At 30.7% G+C, this 18,340-nt stretch overlaps 1 protein-coding gene across 1 annotated transcript; it reads right to left on the reverse strand.

Moving 5' to 3' along the window:
- Positions 1-4,944: 4,944 nt before the first annotated feature.
- Positions 4,945-5,863, reverse strand: Aprt (adenine phosphoribosyltransferase). Its single transcript, XM_065504344.1, has 3 exons — positions 5,698-5,863; positions 5,392-5,629; positions 4,945-5,325 (listed from the first exon to the last, which is right to left on the reverse strand). Exons 1-3 carry the CDS (start codon positions 5,778-5,780, stop codon positions 5,110-5,112), a joined length of 537 nt encoding a protein of 178 aa, XP_065360416.1. The 5' UTR covers positions 5,781-5,863; the 3' UTR covers positions 4,945-5,109.
- Between the last annotated feature and the right edge of the window lie 12,477 nt (positions 5,864-18,340).

An 18,340-nucleotide genomic window follows, 5' to 3' on the forward strand; every position in this document is an offset into this window, starting at 1 on the left:
GTTTTGCTTTACTTTTAATTTGGAAAAAAAAGTGTTGCTGAATAGCACCTATTGCTCATAAAAGGTTATGGTGAATGTGTTTCATCGGTTTCAACGTGCGAGATATGGTTTGTTCGGTTCAGAAGTGGTGATTGTGGCACAGAAGACAAAGATCGAACAGGCCAGCCAAAAAAGTTTAAAGACCAACAATTGGAAGCATTACTCTAAGAATATTGTTGCTAAACTCAACAAGAGCTTGCAAAATCATTGGGAGCTACTCAATCAACAATTTCAATCGGGGAAATTGGGTACGATAAAAATTGAAGCCGAGAGACCTTGAAATACGATTTTGCATGTCCGAAGTAATGCTTGAACGCTAAAAAAGAAAATCATGTTTGAACCGAATCATTACTTGCGTAGGAGATCATATATAAAGCCCGGCCAACCATTTTTTTTTTATTTTTCCATAACTGCTCACAGTAGATATTTTAACCTTAAAGTCCTTTGATGAGGATACCATCTTTAATAGTTCGTATAGCGCAATCTCCAACACCAAAGGAAAGCCGAAAGTCTTGAATATATCTATAGGTTGAGTCCAATATCTTTCCGATAAGAAGGTTAGCAAGTCTTTACGGAAGATTTACTGACGAAATTGAAGATACATTTTTTTGTTTACCAAATATTATGAAAAGTGCAAAACAATTTGGCAGATCATTTCCAGTAATTCTCTATTTATAAATTGGCTTTACAACTGGTAAAGAAAGATGGAAAGGCTGGCTAATGTACGTGCTGTTATCGATGACCACTGTTTCAAGACCAGTGCTGGTATACCATTATATCCTGAACACTTATTTATTTTAAGATCCCCCATAAGACCTTTTAACAGCACTATATATTTGGCATAGTTATTGCCAATATTCTTTCAAACTCCGGCAGTGGTTGATTGCTGTCTAGCATTCCTAAAAGGTTGGCTTTGTCAACCGAATCAGTGATTCTTTGATAGTCTTTTAAATGAGTACAAATTCAGGACACAGCATCGTCCTTAAACATTTACAGCATCAAGGATTAGGTAACGCCTTAATACTTTCCACACGAAGAATTATATTATAATGAAACCATTATTTATTAAAAGATTTAAAAGGTCGAACTAAGTTAAATTTGGAAAAATGCGTAATATGTTACAAAGCAGAACTAATCAAATGCCCGTATGATTTTAAAATGTTTGACATACGTTCGAAAATTATATAAAAATATATTTTTCCCGAGGAGTACTTTTTGGATCTCGAGTAGTGTTATTGAATTGGCAAGAAATCATCTGTGCGAAATTAATTCTGTAACTTTAAGAAGAAAGCTATAAAGAAATTTCCCGACTACTCTTAAATTATGCACAGGGTATGTGGTATTCATAGCAAACTATTTACTACATCGGCGATCATTTCGTTTGATTAAGTTTCTACAAAGTCCAAATATTTAATAATTTAAAATATTATAGACGAAGTAATATAACTTGGGAATTGCCGGCTTATAATTATCTTCATACTATATACAGATGAGATACGTGCTAACATGTCTAATGACTCATTACTATACTGATATCAATTGACTTTTACTAGAGGTTATCTGTTAAATAATAGACAGATAATCAAATGTGTTAAAATGTGATCAACGTTATAAATTACGAATTATTTATTTAGCAATTAGAACAAAGTTACCCACAGTTACAGTTACCAGGCAATTACATACTCCAAATTACCTATTTAAAATTTAAATTGTGTTTATTAATGTTTGACAATAAAATTCATTCAATTGTAAAAATAATAGGGTGAATATTTATAGATATACATATATATGTATATATGTAGTTTTAATTTGTATCAATCACAAATAAATTAAATATTCAGTTTTTTTCGGCAAACAATAAGCTTGTGTTTATTGTCTACACTCAAGAAAAAACTGTGTCAAACTTTTAGTTAAATGTTACTTTCTTATCATTTAGCCAATTCCTGAAACAAGAACAAGCTTTGTTTTGCACGGCAGGTTCTATATGAATGTCGTTATAAGATCACCGATCTAATATGTCCCGCATATTTATATATTCACCTCATATACACGATTCATTTCTTATAGGATTCAGAGTTGATGTAATATTGTTCAGGCTGAGGTATCAGTTAGAACAAGTAAGTGTGTTATATTCGTCTACTTATATAATACTGATATCGATTTTTGTACATTTTGTGTAAAAACATATTCCGGGAAGATATTTGTATGGGTGCTAGGAGAAAATATGGACCGATTCTTACTATTTTGAACACAAATTATTATTTTATAATAAGAATAGATTTAAAGTAAAACAAATAAGAAAGTATGGTCGATCAAGCTCGACCATATAATACCCTACACTAAGTAAATGACCAAAAATATTTTTCTTTTAAAATATCAATAATTTATAATCGTGAGTGATTTTCGGAAGTGGGCCTTATATGGATGCTATGACCAATTATGGACCGATCAGCATGAAATTAGGTCGTGTGATTTATGTCTATATAAATGTTATTTATGTTGAATTTTGTGTGTAAACCAAAATTTTTAAGAGATTTATGCACGTTAAAGTAATTTTCGGAAGCTGGTGTATATGGGAGCAATGACTAATTATCGGTCCGATCATAAGTTATATGTACCAAATTTGATCGAAATATCGTTTAATCAACTCAGAAGGTGATTCTAAGTCGATCGATATACTTTAAGGTCTGTGTTGGACTATTATTTTTGGGCGTTACAAACATCTACACAAACGCATTATACCCTCCCCACTATGGTGGTGTAGGGTATAAAAATATCAATTTTTTTGGAGGTTGTCTCCCATTTTGGTCGATAGCTCTGGTTCATTTCTGATCAACAAAGAATATTTGAGGACAATTATGTCTTTCCCTGTTGGCCCTATCGTACCCTCAATAGACAGATGGTATGATGGATGAACAATGTCAGATCGTCTAAGATTTTTGTAAGAATAAGAAAATGTGTAATTTTGTGGGTCTGCGAAGTTTTATAAACGGAATGACCAAATGAATATATTTGGTGGTGGGTGGATGGCGTTAAATTCGACAGTACACTAATACCCCGGTTTGCGTCGCTTCGTTCTGCGTCCGTTTCGAAGTTGCGTCGTTTTAAAATTTCTGTGATTTCGATGTTGCGTCGCATGTTTCGAAGTTGCGTCGTTAGTGCTTCGATTTGCGTCGTTAATACGAAAATGTTTATACAAAGCTAAAACAGAAAAAGGGGATTTCCTGTTTAAGTCTAGTGCAAATTCGAAGTTGTGTCTTTTTAAAATTTCTGTGACTTCGAAGTTGCGTGGTTTTTGTTTCAGTTTGCGTCGTTAATATGAAAATGTTTGTACAAAGCTAAAACAGTGAGACAAGTTCATAACAAAATCAGCAATATTGACAAATCACACAGCTGAAATGGTAATCGATTTAAATGACAAAAGTTAAAAAGAAATATGTATGTTTTTTTTTGCATTATTCCCATCAATTGTTATATTTTTACAATAATAAAAACTGTTTTTTTAAAAAAATTAAATATTTTTTATTGAAAAATCAATTTTTTCAGCTAAAATAAATGAAAATCAATACAAATGTATCGTGCTTCGTTTTGCGTCGCGTTTCTCCAGGCCCAATTAGCTACGCAAACCGGGGTATTAGTGTAATACTCAAACCTTCAAACTTTAAATATCTTTTCAATACTAAATTATATTTTTAAAATTCATCTGTTTCCTTTACCTTCCTATTTATCTCTTCTCTTTTTAGGTAATGCAAATAGACCAATTGAATGGATCTAAGTCTGCTTTTACACACAGCAAGTTTACTTGAAGCAAGTCTCTTCGATTCCCCTTTAAACTTGCTCGACCGTTTACACACAGCAAGTCTGTGTTCAATTTTGTATGTCAAAACCTAATAGACGCCATAATGAAAATGAGAAAACAAAAGAGAATTGGAGAGACTTGCCAGTACAAGCAAGTGTGTACCCCATAGCAGAACAAGCAAGGTACAATTATTAGCAAGTACGTTCTCAATTATACATTCCCTATAACGTCAAACAAAATAAAATTAGAAAAAAACAAAAGGAAATGTCTAAGACAAAAAAAATAATTAAACAAATTTTTGTGTATTTACTTTTTTTCCTAAAATATTCAATTCAAATTAAATTTTTTCCAAATAAATATGTGTTAGTTTTAATATAACGTGCAAAACATTGAGAAAACAAAATAAAAAGTGATTAGAGTAAATGCGTTATTTGACGTTGTAGGGGTAAATATTGAAAACTCTCCCTAATAATTGTACCTGGTTGGTTCTACCATGTGTGTACCCCTCTTCTTTCTTCTTGCCTCTCTCTCTTGAAAATTTATAAAAAAAGATATGGGCAATTCCATGAATATGGGCAATTCCAACCACGATTGATATATAAAAACCCTTTAAATTTTTTTTTTTCAAATTCCACTATATGCAGTTATTTAGTGCTTATTAAAAACTTTTAAGATTAAATTTTAAGAAAATTAACAATTTAAACTGACTATCTGGATCTTTTTTATTTAATTAGTATGTAAAGGGTCTTTCATTGTGTGTGAGATATCATAATTTTTTTTATTAGTATGAAAGCCTCGATGCAATTATGTATGGAATGTAATGTATGAATTTAACCGATGACATGGATAGTGTTGTTTTAATGGAATCTGGGCTTGTGGCTTATTCGAATAGACATACGAAATGACTGATGTTGCCGCCGTCGCAAAATCCGACAATTGTGTTTGTTGTCGTACCCCTTCATCCAGAAAGCGCGTGAAACGTTGCCCCAATTAGATTTTAAAATTTTGAAATCATTTTTCAATATGTATTTTGCATTTGTTGTTTATATTCATTATTTGGTATTTTATTAAAGAATAATATAACAATTATTTATTACGGATTTAAGTTTTTCTGTTTAAAAAAGCTACATACATATAGGTATTTATTCATATAAAAAAGTTTTACACAAAAATATATTCTTTTAAAAACATGTAAATGCATAGTATCAGGTAGAAGTGTCTTCTATTGCTTTTTTAAAAAGTAAATTGTGCCTCATTATATTTTACATTTTTTAGTATTTTAGTAGAGAATGGACTTTGCCATCGACTTTCTTGCGACCCTCTAAAAATTCCAATTCCATAACAACCAAACACTTAACAACTTCACCGCCTGCTTTACGCACTAGTTTAACAGCAGCCTCCAAGGAACCCCCGGTAGCCAATAAATCATCAATGATAAGCACTTTTTGACCGGGTTTAATAGCATCTGTTTGGATTTCGAAAATGTCCTATAAGAAAAAAAGAGAATAGAAATGTAACATTTTGTTTGAGCTAAATGAAGAAATTTAACTTACCGAACCATATTCTAAAGTATATTCAACAGAAACACATTTTCCGGGCAGTTTGCCCTTCTTGCGTATGGGAGCACAACCAATGCCCAATTCTGATGCCAACATCAGATTAAATAGGAAACCACGCGATTCTAAACCAACAATAATTTCTACATCGGGATGTTCTGTGCGTACATGTTCCAATAAAATTTCTTTAATATATTTACAAGCTTGGCCATCAGTTAAGGCTCCAAAAATATCGCTAAAATTTATTAAAATTATTAGGTTAAAACATAAATTAAAATGTATATTTTTCAATTAAAAACTTACCGAAATACAATGCCTTTTTTGGGAAAGTCGGGATGTACACCGATATGTTGATTAATATAATCTAATTTTTCTTTGGTATTCATTTTATTAAGAATCTGTTACGGCTAAATACTTAAGTGATAATGACTGACTGACTACTTTACTAAATTATTTAAATTTGAATAGTTCTTATGGGGAAATTAAATGAATATTGATAACGAGATAATAGAAGAAGTATTAATTAAGTATTTACAGAATATGTTTTTTTTTTTTGTTAACAATTTTATGTCTTTTTATGTACAAAATGCTTTATATACAGATGTATGTATATGGATGTCTCTACTATTATAAACTGCTGCTGTCAAATGTAATTGTTTGTATGTGTATAAATAAATAAATGAACACACATGGGTTCGTTTGAACTGCTGATAACAACAGCAGTATTTTGACATTTCATAAACAGCTGTGTGTTTTTATCAGCTGGTATCTTTTGGTTTTCTGTTGAAAAAAGCTTTCATAAAGCTTTTATTTGTTAAGTTTGAAAAGCTTTGTTGATTGTGAGATACTTTATTTAGTAGTTTGCTATTAACCCTTAAATTACCATGTACACAAATTTGTTTTAAAATATCAATATGATTGAGTTTTGTTTAATCTATACAGAATCTTTACTAGAATTGTTATTCGAATAAACGAGGAAAAATATATTTTTTATTCTAATGAATAACATTTTGCAATTTTTATTAAAATGTTATTCGATCAATAATTGTCAAACCGGTTAAACGGTTTTATATTAAATTTGTATTTAATATGAAAAATGTCTACTTAATTTATTTTTATAGGCATTTTTGTTAAAGAAAATACAATTTGAAATGCATATTTTATAAGAAAACAAGTAAGAAAGTATGGTCGGTCAGCCCGACCATATAATACCCTACACTAAGTAAATGAGCAAAAATATTTTTCTTTTAATATTTCAGTAATTTATTTTCGTTAATGATTTTCGGAAGAGGGCCTTATATGGAAGATATGACTAATTATGGACAGATCGCCATGAAATGTTTCGTGTGATTTATGTCTATATGAAGTTATTTTTGTTGAATTTTATGTGCATACCAACATTTTTAAGAGACTTATGCATGTTAAAGTGATTTTCGGAAGCGGGTATTATATGTGAGATATGACTAATTATGGACCGATCATCTTAAAATTAAATGACATGAATTACGTGTATATAAAACTTATTTGTAGCGAAATTTGTGTAGATACCTATACAAATTAAACATTTATAACCGATAAAGTTCAATTTCGGTAGGACTTTTGAATGGGGGCTAGATGAAAAAATGGACCGATTTCAGCCAGTTTCAATAGGCTTCGTCCATGGGCCGAAAAAATTATATGTTCAAAATTGTATCGATATATCTTCAAAATTGCGACCTTTACTTTGCGCACAAGGTAAAGCAAGGCAGGCGGACATCGTTTAATCTACTCAGAAAGTGATTCTGAGTCGATCTGTGTACTTTAAGGTGTTAGACTAATATTTTTGGACGTTACATACATCTCTACAAAAACGCAATTACCCTCCCCACTATGCACATAGGTCTGGCGAACCACATTTTTTGGCCAAAACTCAAAACTCTTTTTCCTATATTTGTTGTTAGGATGTAGTAGCAAACACTTCAGATAAACAAAAAAAATAGTTTGTTTTTACAAACTTCAATTAACCGTTATTCTATGAAGGGAGAAAGTTCAATGTTTTAAGTGCAGTGGTAAACTGAAACACGTGGTGTAATTTTTTGTTTTCTTTGAGTCACATATTACACGAAAATAAATAAACTTTTTAAGTCAGTTAGTTATGGATATTAATGACGATGGAAAGTAGTTAAATTTTTAATAGTGAAATATTCAATAAAAATTATGGTAATAAGAAATTACATAAAAAAACTTTCATAACCTAAAAATCAGTGATTTTAACTTTTTATAAAAAAAAATAGTATATAACTTATATAATTTCAACCGATTTCAACCAACCAAAAACGCACAAAATTACAGTGATATTTTGTGCTTACGAATCATCAATAACTTTCTGCTAGTTTTTGCTTATTTTGAAGAAATCAATTTTTGTTTCAGGAAACTTTTGCTTCAAAAATTATAATTTACTCATAATTATATAATGTATATAACATACATAATTTCAACCGATTTCAACCAACCAAAAACGCACAAAATTACAGTGATATTTTGTGCTTAGGAATCATCCATAACTTTCTGCTAGTTTTTGCTTATTTTTAAGAAATCAATTTTTGTTTCAGGATACTTTTACTTCAAAAATTGTGATTTACTCAGAGTTTGGCAGAGTGGAAGTGAAAAAAATAGAAAAAAGTTAAATTATTAAAAACTTAATAAAATGTATGTTTTTTGTTATTAATTGTATCATTTGTATGAATTTATGTATATAAGTGAATATTTTAGTTTTGGCCAAAAAAAGTGGGTCGCCAGACCTATGTGCTATGGTGGTGTATGGTATAATGATGCCAAATTTGTTTCGAAAAATTCGGCTGTGCCGAATCTTACCAAATTATACTACAAAATACAAATTTTAAATATTTTTAAGAAAACAAAAAAATTTTTTTTTTAAATTTTTATAATTTTTTAATTTTTTGTAAAAATTTTTTTCTTCTAATTGTTATTTTTAAATTAGATTTTTTTAAATTTTAAATAAAATATTCGGGTTAAAAAATATTTCTTCCGATTTTGACCCATTGTAGGTCTTATATACGTCGTTGCAAAGGTCTTTGAAATATCTATAATTAGATATCCATATTGTCTATATTAATGACTTAGTAATCCAGATATAGGTCAAAAATCGAGGTTGTCCTGGTTTTTTCCTAATATCTCAGCCATTTGTGGACCATTTTGCTGGTTTTGAATAGGAAACTTCTAGAAATCATGTCTGACAGAATTATTGTAGATTTGGATCCCGAAGGTATCTGGGGTCTTCAGATTTCAATAGACAGACGCTCATGGCTTAATCGTCTCCGCTATCTATAAGGATCCAGAATATATATACTTTATAGGGTCGGAAATATATATACTTTATATATTGTGGAAATTATAAACGGAATGACAAACTTATATATACCCTTCTAACGAAGGTGAAGGGTATAAAAATACTTGCGTTACTCCATAGCGATTGTTTTACAACTCAAGAAGATCTTGCAAGATCATTGGGAGCTACTTAAGTAACAATTTCAAAACATTTGCGAGCAGCAGGATTCATCCAAAAGCAGGGAAATTGGGTACCATACGAATTGAAGCCGAGAGACCTTGAAAGACGATTTTGAATGTCCTAAATGCTAATTGAACCCTATAAGAGAAAATAATTTTTGCACCGAATCATTATTTGCGATGATTCCTTTGAAGCGAGCATTGCATTAGCCGAAAAACGCTCAGAATATGTGGCCAGACAGATTCGGCAAATGTTGCAAAACCTGTTTATTCAGAATGAAGTGTTTGGGAAGTTTTTGTATGGGGCTAGGTAAATTCCTTATCAACAGAATGTATTTCAGCCAGCTAGATCATTATATTTGGACCTATCGTGTTTTTAACAGACAGATGGAAGGACATAGACTTAGAATCATATGAGGACCTAGAATATATATCTACTAATGTGAATTAGAAATGGTGGGTATACAAATGTATAAAAACCGAAGTAACGGAGACTTAACGGCAGATATGAATCTTTAAATTATACTATAATTTAAATATTTAAAATTATCTTCTGAGAAAACAATGGATACATTAATTCTAATATCTTGAGATTAATACTTGTTTAACGCTATACGGTGGGGCAGAATCAAAAATTTGGAAATAAACGGCTGGTTTAAGTTATTAAAATGGTCTCTACAAATACTCCAGGGGCGGCGCTATGGGGGCTCAAAGTAGGGTACGTTCGACATGTAAAATGTTTAAACACTTGCCATTTATTTCCCAACCGATTTCAAAGATTTTTGTATTTTTGGAAATCGGTAGGTCTTGATATAAAAGATTTCAGATCAATATCTAATATGATTTTCAATTTAAAAATTTAAATAATAGTAGATTTTTGCTGTTTTTTGGCAAAATGGCAATAGATGCTAATAAACTATGTTTTAAAGACTATTGAAAATGAGGTTAGTAAAGTGACCACTCAACCGCAAAGAGTTAACTCCTTTTTATTTAAAAAAAAAATGTTTAAGATAATATATTTGTGTAAGGTATCTATACGGAAAATATTTTGATATAAAAAACATGTCCTATTTTTTGAATATGTCGTCTCTACGCCCTTTGGAATTTGAGCTATTTTATATAAAAATTTCAACTTTGGACCACATGTTCTAAAATCAAAGCTCTGGAAACCTTGATGTGTTCCCTATTTATGATACATTCTACAAAAATAAGGTTACATGTAAAAAGAAATCCCAAGGCCATCGTTTTTGGGGATTGGTTCATATTTGACTATAGCCCAATATAAAGTACACATTCGAACAGTCATAAATGTTTAAATTTATCACAATAACACAGGCCGATAAAATTTAAAAAAAACCGAAACCCATGGACTAGAGTATACTTTCTTTTATTTGTTTGTGTTGCGCTGAATCCGAAAAACGGGGTTTCATAAAACTTTAGGCAAATGTGATGGGCAAATTCTGAGGTCAGATTTGGATTCTGCACAGCTCAAGTGTTTAGGAAAGTACAAACAGGTCACAAGATTACAATTGTGTTTGCCTGTGTAATCCTCGTCGTACCAATCATAAATGATCATATAACGACCACTTCCGAAAAGCACATAAATAAATATCGTTATCGAATCAACATTTTACGCAATATGCAAACTCCTGAATTTTATGAATATCGGTCCATATTTGATCATATCCCTCATATTAGCCCACTTCCAAAAAATACTAAAATACGCATACATTTCTTATAAATATCATTATTATGTATAATTTGACATTAATAATGCTTTTGTTGCGATCAGTTCACAATTAGCCATATCTCCCATATAAAATCCACTTCCGAGAATAATAATAACACCTATAAAACTCTTGTAAATGTCGTTAAGGAGATGGAATTAAAAAAAGTAAGATTGGCTATCGATTCGAAATGATAATGCTCATTTTTTATATTAAGCCATATGCGCTCATTATAGTAACGGTAATTTCGGTCTGATTTATAATTTAAATTCATTTAAATAAGTTAGATTTTAGCTTCTGAAGATTTCATTAACTCAATTACAGATAATAATGCGTATTTTCACAATATTGAATTAGTTATAGAATAACGGTAACGGTATTTTTGAGATAACGGTATTTTCGATTATTTCTGTAACGGTAATTTAGCGAAAACGGTAGTTTAGCGTTAATGGTAGCCAACAACGAAAACAAGACATAAGTAAATACATACATCGTTTTTTATTTAGAACAAATTTTCGAATATTTGTTTTGAAAATTTAATAGATTACTAGCTGTCCCGGCAAACGTTGTTCTGCCTTAGCTCACACAAAGTTTGAAGACCAGATATAATAAAATTTTACTTTCTATGGGAGGTGCCATGACCATTGTTCCTGTGTAGGTCAATTGTGAATCTAAACCATCCAGGAACCCACTCAAACACACACAACAAATTTCATCGAAATCGGCCCAGCCGTTAAGGAGGAGTTCAGTTACTAACACACGTACAGAAGAATTATATATATAAAGAAGATAAAGATTAGATTCTCAATCTACATATTGGATCTAATTTATAAAATGTTCAACTCTTGGTGATTATAACTACTGAACGAAATTAAAATTAATTTTGATCCAACAATTTTGCATACTGAGTGTTATTAATTCAAATTGTTATAGTAAAACATATTAGATTCATTATCATTGAACAATATAATCTAAACTTTAATTGGTTCTCATAAAATACTATGTTATAAAAGTAGTATGTGAAATATGAATGTATATCGAAAAATATGTAAATGCTACTATTTTGGCTAATAAATGAAACTCTTGTCAAATATCAATTCTAACCTAAGGCTCTAAATATCAAGAACCATTAACAATCAAACAGTTATGTAAAATGAAAACAATCTTTCCATATTTCTAGCTACTTTTGAGTACGAATTATAAACAACAAAACATCAAAATAATTGAATCTTAAACACAAAAACAGAAATAGAAAAAAAAATCATAATGATCAAACAAAATGCTGAGTGAAACAAAATCTTTTAGATTAATCGCATACAAACACACATGTTGAAAAACAAACTCACAAAATACAATTCATTAAGACAGGTGCTAAACGAATTTTTTAATGATCATTCATACTCGTACATTTACAAAAAAAAGCTAAAACATCTTAGAAAGAATATTATAAACAATTTTACCACAAAATAGAAAACAATACACGGTTAATACTTGCAAATAGAATAGATCGTATAACTACAACCAATCGTGAGAGAAAAAAGGTGTAAATATCATAAGAGAGAAAAGAGATTCTTGTACATAAATAGCTATGAGAGCACAGTTACAATGTTGGCGAAAAGCGGATGGGTTTTCATTATTCTATAATTTAGAAACTCAAAAATACAAATAGATATTTAAATGTTATACATTTAAGTAATATACAGTGGTGGTCAAAACATATGCAACCAGCAACAGAATTTTACAAAAGTTGTTTAAACTAGTTTAAGATGTAAACAAAAATATTCTTTTGCTTATAATATTTTTTAATTAATGCTTTAAAAATAAGAATATGAAATTTAATTCAGAATTTTTTGCATTGAAAAGAAAAAAAATTAAAAAACTACGTATGGGTTGATATTTCATTGGCCAAAACATATGCAACTAATTGCTTTTAAACATTTCTGTCTATAAAACTTAATATTTCGTGGCAAATCCTATATTTTCAATGTCGGCCTTACATCGGGAAGGCAGTGAAGCTATTAAATTGGCAATAAAATTTGCAGAAATAGCGTTCCAAACATCTACCAATCCTTGAAACATAATATCTGAATTAGTGCAATTTTCGGGGTCGATTCTTTGATTAACGATTTCCCAAATGTTCTCAATGGGATTTAAATCTAGTAATTGTGGTGGCCATTCTATTACCGAAACTCTTTCTTGTGCTAACCACGATTTAACAACATGTGAAGAGTGCTTGGGGTCGTTATCGTGCTGAATAACTCATCGAAGAGGCATATTATCCTCAGAATTTGGAAGCATTACTCTTTCCAAGATGTCTCTATAGATAAATCCATCCATTATTTCATTAATTTAGAGCGATGTGACAACTCCAGCAGCAGAAAAACAACCCCCATACCATTACGTTGCATCCTGCATGCTTCACCGACGTTTTCCCTACGCGCAAAAACCGCTTATATCAAAACGTAATCAAAAGAAACGTTTGAAGTTTGCTATGGAGTATTTAAATTGGACAGAAAACAAATGGACGACTGTCCTATTTAGCGAAGGATCCGAATTTAATATCATCGGAAGTGATTTCATGTGTTACGTAAGACGACCACTTAACACGCGGCTTCAAGCACGATACTGTAAAAAGACACTGACACATGGAGGATGCAACGTAATGGTATGGGGGCAGTTTTTCTGCTGCTGGAGTTGTCACATCGCTCTAAATTAATGAAATAATGGATGGATTTATCTATAGCGACATCTTGGAAAGAGTAATGCTTCCAAATTCTGAGGATAATATGCCTCTTCGATGAGTTATTCAGCACGATAACGACCCCAAGCACTCTTCACACGTTGTTAAATCGTGGTTAGCACAAGAAAGAGTTTCGGTAATGGAATGGCCACCACAATTACTAGATTTAAATCCCATTGAGAACATTTTGGAAATCGTTAATCAAAGAATCGACCCCGAAAATTGCACTAATTCAGATATTATTTTTCAAGGATTGGTAGATGTTTGGAACGCTATTTCTGCAAATTTTATTGCCAATTTAATAGCTTCACTGCCTTCCCGATGTAAGGCCGACATTGAAAATATAGGATTTGCCACGAAATATTAAGTTTTATAGACAGAAATGTTTAAAAGCAATTAGTTGCATATGTTTTGGCCAATGAAATATCAACCCATACGTAGTTTTTTAATTTTTTTTTCTTTTCAATGCAAAAAATTCTGAATTAAATTTCATATTCTTATTTTTAAAGCATTAATTAAAAAATATTATAAGCAAATGAATATTTTTGTTTACATCTTAAACTAGTTTAAACCACTTTTGTAAAATTCTGTTGCTGGTTGCATATGTTTTGACCACCACTGTATATTAGGATACTTTATATATGTAAAAAAATAAGTTCCGTTGTGTTAGTAATTGATGTTCTCTGTAATGCGTCAGATCTTCTTTCTTAAAGCCAGTATCCTTCTGAGTAAAACAAACTTTCATTTGTTTAAGTCGGTTAAAAATTTACAAAGTTATAGTAACTAAGTTAAGAATCTAATTAGAGTTCTAGATTTGGATCTTAATATAAGAGGAAAAGGAAATAGTATGATCCCAGCAAAAATTGGAGCTTACATGTAAGTAGGTTTGTAAGGGAGAGAAGCAATATTACTCCTTACAAACCTGCTTACAGAAGTCATGATTTTTATATGGCGATTTCCCACTTGGAAGCATTACTTTTTGAAAAAAGAAGCGCGTCTTCACTCCTTACATTCAGGTATGATATACCAGCTTTCAGTAAGTGCTCCGTTCATGCATCTTAGATATTGCAACATTCATTGCTTACTAGAAGCACTTCATTCATATATTTAATGAAAACGTGAATTCATAGGTGATGTGAAGCTATTTCTGTATTTGCTTACATGAAGTCCTTTCTTCATTCATGTTTCCTTGGAATCTATGAAATAATAACTTCAGTTTGAAATTTTTGTTTTATTTTTTATTTGAAATTAAAGGAATAAATTTTGATATTATTAAAAAAATCTCTACAAATTTATATTAATAGAGTAGTGAAAATATATATATATACTTAAAAAGACCGCATTCGGAACTTTTAAATGTCGTTTAAAAATTTAAAATCGGTTATATAATGACTGAGTTAAGAATGTTTAAATTCGAGGGTCCAAAAAAGATATACTTTTGCCTATATCTCGGAAATTTGAGGGTGCATTGGAACTTACACCTCACATAGAGATTACACCTCACATACAAAATATCTGGGGGTCGATTCTGGTTCTGTGTAAATGAAAAGTTTTTTCATATTTTCATAGAGTTTCTGATTCTCGTTTAGTGAAAAAATGATAAATAAATTCAAATCTTTTCAAGTTAAATAAAACAAATTGAAGAACGGGAATCGCAATTTGTGTAATATTTTTTTTTTCACCGTTTCACAGAAACAGAATCGACCCCCTGGTTAGATAAAGCCGGATTAATTTCGTAATAATTGTACGTAGTTGTCTGAAAATGTGGGGGATCTGAACAGTGGAAAATTTTTTAAGATTCTTTAAGCTTCACTTTCTCAATGACCCCTGTCATATAAAGAAAATAGTTATAATTGAATATTTGTAGAACTATTGGGTGTATGACTAAAAATTTGAGATTTTTTTATTAAATTTTTAGCTTTTATTTTGAAACATTAGTACAATATAAATTTATTCAAAGTATTGGCCATTGTTAGCTGTGAACTTTTCCCATCTTTTTGGAAAAATACACAGAGAAAACAGATTCGTGATAGCAATCGAATTTGTTGCCAATCGAATGATTCTCCTTGTTGACCGAATTTTACAGTTATGGCTACAAAATTTTAAACGGAGTAACAAAAGCTTGGTTGCTTTATCTGAAATTCTTCTTTGTCAACTGACTTTCTGTTGATAGAACCGAAAAATTCTATGTGTGCAACCGAATCATTCGATTGGAAACAAATTCGGTTGCTATCACGAATCTGTTTTCTCTGTGTATGGATTCCGAGCCAAAAGAACTGCTCATCTTTTTAGGCCAAGAAAGAATCAAGACAATTTTGGATACTCTGTTTGAAAGTGAAGCATATCCCAGAGAGAGCGTTCTACATCGGTCACAACAAATAGTAGTCGGAAGAGGTACAGATTCCATTTGATGGTCTGGCCAGATTTCAGCAGCTTATAATAGATAGGAACATTTTGGTCTCACCATATACAGAGCATTATCTTAGAGCCATGGATATTTGACTATGGTGTCGATTCGGTTAGTTGGCCTAGCTTCACATACGATCAATTACTCTTTGCGTTATCGTAATAGATCCATTTTTCATCGCAAGTAAGGATTCTTTGCAAAAATTATTTTCATTTATAGCTTTCAAACATAATTTCGGACATGCAAAATCGCCTTTCAAGGTCTCTCAGCATCTATTCGTATGGTACCCAATTTCCTTGCTACTCGCAAACGTTTAGAAATTGCTGCTTGAGTAGCTCCCAATGATTTTACAAACTCTTGGTCTTCAAACTTTTTTAGGTGGCCTTTGTCTTTTGTGTCAAAATCACCACTTCTGAACCGCACAAACCATCTCTCAAACGTTGAAACTAGAGTGTCCAAAAAACCGGTTTCCGGTTTAACCGAAAAAGTGTGTTTTTGAAAAAAACCGGTTTCGATTATTGCCTTTTAAAAAAAACGGTTAAGCGGTTTCGGTTTTTGTCTTCATAAAAAACGGTTAACCGGTTTATATTAAATTTTTATTTAATGGAAATTTAGCATTTTTGAATTCATTATGCAATTATTTTATATCTTTTACGAAATGTTGTCAAATGCTAAAATTTTTTATAAAATAAATCAATATTTTTCATTAAAAGCGGTTAACCGTCTTACAAAAACCGGTTTGTCAAAAAACCGAAACCGGTGCAGTTTACAAAGATGAAAAATCCGGTTGACCGGCTTTCGGTTTTGGATACTCTAGTTGAAACCGATGGAATACTTTCACAATAAGCTTTGGTGAGCAATCGGTGTGGTTTAACGGCATTTTTTTAAATTAAAGAAGAAGTAAGGCAAAACTTCCCACTTTATTGGCATAAAATTCGACATTTTCGAAGCAAAAAAATCGTTGTTGTTTACACTAAATGTTCAATAATTAAGTGAGAATAACTGACAGATATGTACCCTTCAAAATGACATATAAGTTATTAAAACCAAATACCACGATCAAAAGATATGCCATCTATTGTAGATGCCGCATTTTTAAATCATACACCCAATTTTGAGGACATTTGAATCAATATTAGTTCCAAATTTTGGTATGATATTTTTGACTTTTAAAATTTTACATTAACATCAAAATTTTATATTTTTCTTCGTGGATTTGTTTAGTTTTTAAGGTAAATGACGCACAGTGGTATGAGAATAAAAAAAGAGGAAAATAAATATGTAACTTCTAAACCCTTACGCCGATTTGAATGAAATTTCACATGCGCAAAGAGGAAGTGTAGTCAAGTTTAAGTTTTGAATTTGGACCTCATGAGACCAACAGGTAAATTCTCAGCGAGTTGTTTAGTTTTCCCTAATTTATTTGACACGTAAAAAACATAAGGTAGTAGGGTATTCGAATTATTCGATTTTTCTCTTGTTCGAATAAAACGAATAATTCGAATAAGAGATTTTAACTTGTTCGAATAATTCGATCACACGTTTAAAATTAATCGAATTATTCGAATAATTTAAAATTTTTTAAAAAAAGTAAAGAATGAAGTTTTGATGTCGGTTTTTTAATATTTTATTGTTAAAGAAAAACAAAAAGTTCAATTATTGATAATGTTAAAAAACATTCGAAAACAAAGTCCATCATTAAATTTTCAACAGAAATATTCTGACCAGATTAACTCCCGAACAATCTACAAATTGACTAGCAAACCCAATAGTTTCCGTTTTGGATCTATGCTTTAAAAAATGTAAGCTAGTTGGACATGATCCTGAATTCAAATAGAATATTCATTAATTCGGGTTTTAAATTGAGTAACTAATTCTTTAGTAAATTCATTATTTCTAAATTATTTATAACAAATTGTATTATTCATTCAACGTTGCAGAATCTTTGCTTAATAAAGTGGTTTTGGGAATTACACAATAAAGGGAATCTGTCCAAAGTTTGATATCATTGTCAGTGAACGTGGCTAATTTGAAGTCAGGCAGCGCGTGATACGCAAAAAGTTTATTACCATGTTAGACAAAAATGTTCAACAATGTTCAAAATCATGTATAAGACGAACTCCATGCTTTTCTTGCAACAAAACGTTAGTTTGCAATATTTGTGTTTATCATTCGATTTATTAAATATTTTGCAACACTTACATACGCGGTTAATAACATCACTTATATAAATATATTTTTAAGATCATGGCCTTCATCTATTTCAATGTAATCATTATAAATGTCATACTCAATGTCACTTTCGATGACCGTTTCAAAATCACATTCTCCATCACATTCAACTCCACTTTAATCTAAGTTAATATTTTGATTATAAATTGTGATTCTTCTAATATTTCGCCAGCTAAATAACAAATATTTTATTCCGTTCCTTTTATTTTCATTGGTTGAAGGTCCTAAGTTAAAAATTTTGAAAGATTTGTTTTTAGAATTGTAACTTCTTGCTGTAATATTTATATATTTATAGAAGAAGCTATCGGAACATTTATCTACAGTGATCAAAAG

This window comes from Calliphora vicina, chromosome 3, assembly GCF_958450345.1.
Source record: "Calliphora vicina chromosome 3, idCalVici1.1, whole genome shotgun sequence".
Lineage (NCBI taxonomy): Eukaryota > Metazoa > Arthropoda > Insecta > Diptera > Calliphoridae > Calliphora > Calliphora vicina.